The sequence below is a fragment of the Gracilinanus agilis genome, unplaced genomic scaffold, assembly GCF_016433145.1.
Source record: "Gracilinanus agilis isolate LMUSP501 unplaced genomic scaffold, AgileGrace unplaced_scaffold59164, whole genome shotgun sequence".
Classification (NCBI taxonomy): domain Eukaryota; kingdom Metazoa; phylum Chordata; class Mammalia; order Didelphimorphia; family Didelphidae; genus Gracilinanus; species Gracilinanus agilis.
In genome coordinates this window covers 1-8,975 of record NW_025394667.1, presented here as the reverse complement: position 1 = coordinate 8,975, position 8,975 = coordinate 1, and the positions used below count along the sequence as shown (strand labels likewise).

At 39.5% G+C, this 8,975-nt stretch overlaps 1 protein-coding gene and 2 pseudogenes across 1 annotated transcript; all 3 read right to left on the bottom strand.

The window, feature by feature from the left end:
• Positions 1 to 408: 408 nt before the first annotated feature.
• LOC123256457 lies at positions 409 to 4,877 on the bottom strand (annotated as a pseudogene).
• Positions 4,878 to 6,471: 1,594 nt separating this feature from the next.
• LOC123256456 lies at positions 6,472 to 8,409 on the bottom strand (annotated as a pseudogene).
• Positions 8,410 to 8,483: 74 nt separating this feature from the next.
• LOC123256458 (pre-mRNA-splicing factor 18-like) lies at positions 8,484 to 8,969 on the bottom strand (the record flags this gene model as incomplete). The annotated part of the gene is made up of 1 exon (XM_044685068.1): positions 8,484 to 8,969. A coding segment is annotated over one exon (486 nt), but the record flags the coding sequence as incomplete, so codon positions are not given.
• Positions 8,970 to 8,975: the final 6 nt, after the last annotated feature.

The following is an 8,975-nucleotide window of genomic DNA, read 5'->3' as shown; positions in this document are numbered from 1 at the left end:
CTACTCTTCTTTTTTAGAAATTCCAAAACACAGTTTCTTTCCCAGTTTCTCTGTAACCATGATGGCTTGGCTTGATTTCTACAGGCTTGATGGCCTGGAAATCAGAAGCAGCTCTATTACATTTTATTTTATTTTGACATAATTTTAGTAGATATTTTAGAAAAAAAGGGGTGGGAGAGGTTCAGATTTGGGGGATGAGTTGTTGGTAATCCTCTAATAGTAATAAAGTTTCAGGATCAGTCCATGTGGATTTCAAAGTCCCTCTGGGGGTGATTGTCCTTTAAGCCTATGCTTGAACTCCAAACAAGTTTTTCAGTTCTCCTGTGGATAGTCTTTGAGGCTGCACTTCAATGGCCCTTCTTGCCCAGCCTTTCTTACCACAGAACCTCAGTCATGGCACCCAGTTACCCCTAGCCTTCAACCCTGCCACCTGTGATCTTTCCCATTTTACAAGAAGCCTTCTCCCCTTTACAAGTTTGTTGAAGGATTTCTCAGCAGTCATCTCTGCAGCTTGTATGGCAGCAAACTGGATGAAAGCTTAGTGTTGCCTCTGTGGAACTGTTACCTTTTCACTGAACTGCACCAAGTGGTTTCTTCCTTTCTTTTTTTTAAACCCTTACCTTCCATCTTAGAATCAATGCTATGGTACTAAAGCTTTCCCAATAAGATCAGGAGTGAAACAAGGATGCCCATTATCACCTCTATTATTTAACATTGTACTAGAAACACTAGCAGTAGCAATTAGAGAAGAAAAAGAAATTTAAGGTATTAAAATAGGCAATGAGGAGACTAAGCTATCACTCTTTGCAGATGATATGATGGTCTACTTAAATCCTAGAGAATCAACTAAAAAGCTAGTAGAAATAATCAACAACTTTAGCAAAGTTGCAGGATACAAAATAAATGCACATAAATCATCAGCATTTCTATATATTTCCAACACATCACAGCAACAAGAGGTAGAAAGAGAAACACCATTTAAAATCACCCTAGACAATATAAAATACTTAGGAATCTATCCACCAAAACAAACACAGGAATTCTATGACCACACCTACAAAACACTTTCCAAACAATAAAAACTAGATCTAAACAATTGGAAAAACATTGATTGCTTAAGGGTAGGACAAGCTAACATAATAAAAATGACCATTCTACCCAAATTAATTTACTTATTTAGTGCCATACCTATCAAACTACCAAAAAAAACTTTTGTACTGAATTAGAAAAATCTATAACAAAGTTCATTTGGAAGAACAAAAGATCAAGAATATCAAGGGAAATAATGGGAAAAAATGTGAAGGAAGGTGGCCTAGCAGTACCAGATATTAAACTATACTATTAAGCAGCAACCATCAAAACAATATGGTACTTGCTAAGAGACAGAAGGGAGGATCAGTGGAATAGTCTTGGGGTAAGTGATGTTAGCAAGACAGTGTATGACAAACCTAGAGCCCAAATTTTGGGACAAAAATCCACTATTTGACAAAAACTGCTGGGAAAATTGGAAAACAACATGGGAGAGATTAGGTTTAGATCAATATCTCACACCCTACACTAAGATAAATTCAGAATGGGTGAATGACTGGAATATAAAGAAGGAAACTCTAAGTAAATTAAGTGAACAGAGAATAGTATACTTGTCAGATCTCTGGGAAAGGAAAGATTTTAAAACCAAGCAAAAATTACAAGATGTAAAATGAATAATTTTGATTATATTAAATTAAAAAGGTTTTGTACAAACCTAATTGATGCAACCAAAATCAGAAGGGACACAACAAACTGGGAAAAAATCTTAACAAAAAAGTCTGACAGAGGTCTAATTACTCAAATATACAAGGAGTGAAATCAATTGTATAAAAAATCAAGCCATTCCCCCAATTGATAAATGGGCAAGAGACATGAATAGGCAATTTTCAGGTAAAGAAATCAAAAGTATCAATAAGCACATGAGAAAGTGTTCCAAATCTCTAATAATTAGAGAAATGCAAATCAAAACAACTCTGAGGTACCACCTCACACCTAGCAGATTGGCTAAAATGACAACAGGTGAGAGTAATAAATGTTGCAAGGGGTGTGGCAAAATTGGAACATTAATGCATTGCTGGTGGAGTTGTGAACTGATCCAACCATATTGGATGGCAATTTGGAATTATGCCCAAAGAGCACTAAAAGACTACCTGCCCTTTGATCCAGCCATACCATTTGGGGTTTGTACCCCAAAGAGATTATAGATAAACAGACTTGTACAAAAATATTTATAGCTGCACTTTTTGTGGTGGCAAAAAACTGGAAAACGAGGGTATGTCCTTCAATTGGGAAATGACTGAACAAACTGTGGTATATACTGGTGATGGAATACTACTATGCTCAAACTGGAGGAATTCCATGTGAACTGGAATGACCTCCAGGAACTGATGCAGAGTGATAGGAATAGAACCAGAAGAACATTGTACACAGAGACTGATACACTGTGGTAAAATCAAATGTAATGGACTTCTGAACTAGCAGCAATGCAATGACCTAGGACAATTCTGAGGGACTTAGGGAAAAGAAGGCTACCCACATTCAGAGGAAGAACTACAGGAGAGGAAACACAGAAGAAAAACAATTGCATGGGTGGATGGGGACATGATTGGGGATGCAGACTCAAAAGGACCACACCAATGCAACTATCAATAATATGTAAATAAGTCTTGATAGATGAGACATGTTAAAACCAGTGGAAATTCGAGTTGGGTATGGGGGGTGGTTGGGGGAGTGAAGGGAAAGTAAGAACATTGTAGTGCAAAAGGGTGCATATTAACCCTGAAAAGCCTTACTGCAGAGTTTCTAACAGTTGAAAAGGGTTTCAAATCCTGAGGTTATGGAGTTGACCCTGGAGACTCGATGAGCTCTCTCTTTGGACTGAAAACCTGGCCTATATTCTGCAGCTTTTCTCTTAAAATTTGTTAGCTTATCTATTTCCTTTGAATCTCCCTAACCTTCCCTATTCCCAATCATCATTTTCCCTTCCTGAATTTCTGCAAGTTTTGAAAGGAGGGTGGATCTGGGTGTTAGCTTTCAAACTTGGTAGATTTAGTTCCCCCGTAGTCAAGTAGGGCTGACCCTTGTTACAAATTATCTCTTGAATCATTGTATCCAACTTTCCTAACCCTGTAGGCTACAAAACCTCTCCGGGCTGAGTTAGGCAGGTCCTTTCTCAGTCTCACATTCCTGTCTCCCTCCCCTACCTGAAGCTTTCTCTAGGCAGCTGTGGGAGTTACCTTGTATCCCTCCATCCCTTCCAATCAACCCTAAAACTCAATAAACACTGTTTGTCACTTAATCAAACCTTTGGCTAGTTCATTAGTTGATTGATAAGAGAGGGAGAAGGGGAGAAAGGAATAATATTGTCTCTGGGTCCTAAAGGGAATTGGAGGCGTCCATTTTGGAGGAAGTGTAATCTCAATACTTCCTCTGGACTCTTACTTTGTGAACCTGAGAAACTGACTAGAAGGCCCTCTAGTCAGTTTCAAGCCATTCTTGGCTGGCCCCAACCTTTGTCTGTAGAAGTGCCCTTTCTACCTGGAGGACTCAGTTTGTTTCCCTTCAGTGTTTCTGTCTCAAACCTGTACCCAGTTTGTGTCTCCCAGGCTGCAGCTGCCTGCCTCAAATACCTCATCCTCTCCCTTGCAACTCTTTTACCTCTCCTACCACCTCAATTTATCACGCTCCACTATTGTACTCTCTTTATCCACTTTACTGCCTTAGGGATCCACAAACCCCTATCCACAGTGCTTTATCCCTATTCACACTACTGTTAGTCACTCGCCTTGCCTTATCCTCTATTAAAACCTTACCTTGCCTTAATTTCCCTATTACCTTTAGCTTATTCCCTTATTACAACTAGTTTATTACCCTACTAGATTTATTCCCTTATAACAACATGAATCATGTAAGTATGAAAAATTTTTCTAAAAAATTAAAAAAAAAGCAGTAGAGTGGTAAAGACTAGGCAATTGGGATTAAGTGGCTTGCTCAGGGTCACACAGCTAGGAAGTGTCTGAGGTCAGATTTGAACCCGGGACCTCCAATCTCAGGGCCTGGCTCTCAATTCACTGAGCCACCCAGCTGTCCCCTCCAAGTGATTTTTGAGATTAGCTTTACTAATGGAATCTCCTAGACCATCAATAGAGTGTGGGAATGACTTATCAGCTGGGTTCAGAGGAAGCATTGCTGCTGAAGCCTGTTTTAGAAGCTTCTCTGCCATGCATCCTGAATTCCATAACATTTATCTCTGATGTTCTGAGCAGCCAGAGGATCTTGGGGGTCTGGAGGCTTCTCATGTCTGAATGCACACATCTCTCCTCTTTGGCATTCTCTTTTCCCCCAGGAGGAACAAAGGAGAGGACGATTCCACTTGTAGTAAAGGCTGGTCTGGGCCAATTGGAACTTTATGTCACTGGTCACTAGAATCTTAAGAGCACCAACTGGCCAAGTGCCATCAGAGGTAGAACTCTCTCCCTCAAGATTCTGGAGGTAGTATTCTTTGTTCACCTCCAACTTGGGTATGGTATGGCATCCTGAAGGGCCATTTGTGCATCATGGACCTGAATGGGTAAGCCATATTCTAGATCCAAAAGGCAGGTCTGACAAACGTTTTTGAGCTTGCTGCAGGCTTGGCACACTTGAGTCGTCTTGAAACCCATGCCAATACTGGGGTATCAGTGAAACACTGTGAAGAGCCTGGCACAAAATCTGCATTCTTTTCCATACCTTTCTTTGGTTCTGTGGGTGTAGAGATTTGTTCCAAGGCACATCTGACACAACATAGGGAAGTCCGAGTGCTCCTAGTTCTCCCTGTTGTAGGTGTTGGAGCCCAGAGACTTCCCCATCTCAGAAGTCACAGCAGTGACTTTGGTCATGTTCAGAAGTAGGAGCCCTTGCTGTTGACCCCCAGCAGGGCAGGCTGGGACAACCCCCACTTCTAAGTTATGGCTCTAAGTATCTGGAGCTTTCAAGATACTTGAGAATTAGAATGTTAACTCAGCTAGATGCCATATTCTTATCAAACTCCAGAGATGGACAGCAGCCTCCTTTAACTGCAGCTTTTGGTTTTTTCCAGCCCCAATATTCCTCTTGGTTTCAGTGGGCTCACTGAACAAGGCTTTTTGGGTTTTGTGAACAAACCTACTCTCCCATTTCTCTCAGTTCTCACCCACAGTGCCCATTGGTTAAATGCAAGATTCATGCTTGATAAATCCCAATGATATCCTTTTATTACTTGAACTCACTTCATTTTGATTTTAATATTTTCTACTTTGGACATGACTTTGTTGGTTAATATACCTTTACAAAGTGCTTACTCTGTAGGAGGTTCTGTAGTAGATGGTGGAGACAAAAAAGATAAAGGAAGGGAAGTCTCAGAAGGAAACTGGAGGGTGGGAAAGGAAAGGAATGAGTCACTGAGGCATGGGAAGTGGTCCCATTTTGTTAGGAGAGACAGAGGAATCTTATTCACAGGAAGGGGAAGTCATTGGTTTAGTTGTGATGGTGAGAGGGAGTAGATGACTGACTTCTGAGCCCAAATACATTTTTAAAATGTATATGTCCTTTATTGACAATGTCTTAATACTTGGGCATAGTTTTTAAAAAAGATTATTTATTTAGAATATTTTTCCATGGTTACATGATTCATGTTCTCTCCTTTTCCCCTCCTGGAGCTGCAAAACCCAATCATATCCCCATCCAATCATGTGATTGATCATATGTTTTTCTTCTGCATTTCTGCTCCCACACTTCTTTCTCTGGATGTAGATAGCATTCTTTCTCATAAATTCCTCTGGATTGTCCTGGGTCATTGCATTGCTGCTAGTAGAGAAGTCTGTTACATTTGATTGTACCATAATTTATCAGTCTCTGTGCACAGTGTTCTCCTGGTTCTGCCCCTTTCACTTTGCATCAGTTCCTGGAGGTCTTTCCAGTTCACATGGAATTCCTCCAGTTCATCATTCCTTTCAGCACAGAAATATTCCATCACCATCAGATACCACAATTTGTTTGGCCATTCCTCAATCGATGGACAACCCCTCATTTTCCAATTTTTTCCCACCACGAAGAGCGTGGCTATAAATATTTTTGTATTAGTATTTTTCCTTTGGGGTACAAACCCAGCAGTGGTATGGCTGGGTCAAAGGGCAGGTATTCTTTTAAAGCCCTTTGGGCATAATTCCAAATTGCCCTCCAGAGTGGTTGGACCAATTCCCCAGACCACTCCACCAGAAGTATATTACTGTCCCAGTTTTATCACACCCCCTCCAACATTTATCACTTTCCTTTGCTGCCATATTAGTCAAGCATATATTGGAGGTACAGGGTTTACCACAGAGTTTCTAAAAATACTGCACAAAAGTTTCCTAAATCACAATGATTGCAAAGTAGGAATTAATAAAAACAACCAAAATGCACCAATATGGAGAAAGTCAAGTTTCACTCTTCTTCCCTGTCTCTGCCTGGATATCGCTCTGTAGCATCCTTTTCTTGCTGCGCTTTCTTTCAAAGTTTTTTGACAATTGCCAGCAATTTGAGGTTGGGCTGGTCAGCAGTATCCTCTGGGAAGATATAATGGTAGTGTTCTTCTCAGCCAGCATCAGACCCATCTTCTGCCTGAATTTTTCTCCTCTTCTTCACTTTCTCTGGCATTAGTTTCTCTACTCCCTTCTTTTGAGATTCTGTCCCAAATCCATATTCAAATTTTCTCCAGGGTTCCAATAAGAGAATGTTTTCTTCCTTCTCTTCACAGTTTCTCATCCTTTCGTTGGCTTCTTCATATATCTGTCTGTATTCAGTTAAGCTTTCTTCATTTCCTGCAGACAGCTCAAACTGGGCAAAACTGATCCATACCTTAACATGCTGTTTTTGTTGCAGCAATCTGTGGTAAAGACTTCTTGTTTTTTCAGATTCTTCTTGTTCAATTTCAAAGTCAATGTAAGATTTCCAAAGGACCTCTGGCATATCTAAGCATGGCTGGCTAATAGACAACTCACATATTCCTCAGGTTCTCTCCATATCTCCAAGAATTGTCTCTAACTTGGCAAATTTGATCCATGAAGTACAATTTTCTAGTGTAAATTTCAGGAACTTTTCATAAAGTTTCAGGCACTGGTTGAATTCAACTCGAATTCCAACTCCAATTCAATGTAGATCTTAAGTAATCTGATTTTGGGACACTTGCCAATAGAAGTTCTCAAAGTTCTTCTGGCAAATGGGAGATTTTTTACTGTCTTATTTCAAATTGGACATAGAGTAGTCACATTTTGGCAAATGTAAATTTTTTATGTGGAATAAATTTCAAACTGGCTTGATATACATGTCTGGTCCTCTCTGGATCCTTTGCCTTCATCTTTTCATAAAGTGCATAGTTGATCCAGAGGTATATATAGTACTTCCAGTATCTCTTCTCTGGGATGGGGGTGGCACATTGGCAAAATATGTGACTAATTCACAGAGTGTGGCGAGATCCTGGATGATCCTGGCCTAAAAAAACCAGGAGTTTTTGAAACGTAATCACTCTTTTGGCTCTGATACTATTTCCCATAGGAAACTTCTTTTATTTCATCATCTCAGATGCAGAGATCACTAAATTTCTTTAGAAATTTGCATAGTAAGATATGCCACCTTAATTTTGAATATCTCAATTTCCTGATTATTTCAACTTCTTTAAAGATATTAGCCCCAGAAAAATCAGAAAAAACAAGATCAGAAACCAAAAAGAGCAAACGAGTCACAGAATTAAAAGCCAAACCTTTAATGGAATCCAGAAAAATCAGACAAGTTTGAGGAATTCAGATGTCACTAAAGTATGTTGATTTGGGGGCTAGGTATTGAAGATGAAAAAAAGAGTTTTTTCTATAAGATTTATGTAAAGATGGATATGATCCTATTTTACAGAAATAATTACAAGTCAATCTCCACTGTTTCCTTCTAATCATTTATCAACAACTTCCACCTCTGAGGGGAAAAAGTCCAACAGGAATCCCTCAATGATTGTTGTCTGTATATGCAAAATGTGGGGGCAAAAGCCTTGGGCTTGATTTTGAGACTACTAAAAATCAAAATAGGATACAACAATCAAGAGTCTGCTATCAATTGTTTAATTAAACATTTTTATTTAATTAATTGATTTAGAATATTTTCCCATGGTTACACGATTCATGTTCTTTCCCTCCCCCCTCCCCAGCCAAGGAGTAATTCCACTAGGTTTTACATATGCCATTGATCAAGACCTATTTCCATGTTATTAATATTTGCATTAGGTCTTTTATCAAATTTGATGCAAGAACCAAACAGAATTCTCCAAAGAAACCAAGAAATAAATTAGGTAGAAAACAGCTGCTCCCCAAACTTAATTCTTTCTGTCCTCTTCATTGCTGGTAACAGTTCCCCAAAAGGCCACAGGTCTTAGGTGTCTTATTGTTCCATAGCTCCATGGAGAAGAGTTGTCAGAGTGCATTGTACTCCACACATTTTGAGGGGTCTGTTGAGAAGTGCTTCTGACAAATGGTCATTAATCTCTTCAAGCCCTGAATATATTTTCTTTGCATCTCATCATTTAGAACATGTGCAACATGCTTGGAAGAAATCTTTTCCCGACCAGTTCTGGCATGGATACCAACCATGGTGACTCCAATTGGCCAAGGAGCATTTCCAATGGCCATCTGAAGATAAGCCTCATTGGCCTTCACATATTCTCTCTGTAACAAGAATTTGATAATTTCTGTTATTGATCCTTTGATATCTGCAGGAAGAGTCCTTTTCTGTAGTTTTCTGAAGAGTGGCCTCAGATAGGATTCTGTCTGCTTTTGGGTGGCACTGTTCAGTTTGCCCTGAACACTATGTTTTACGTGATCTTCTCTAGCATTGAGTTCCTTAGCCCAAACTCCAAGGAGAAACTTAAGGACTTTGATTATGATATTCATGTCTTCACAATCATC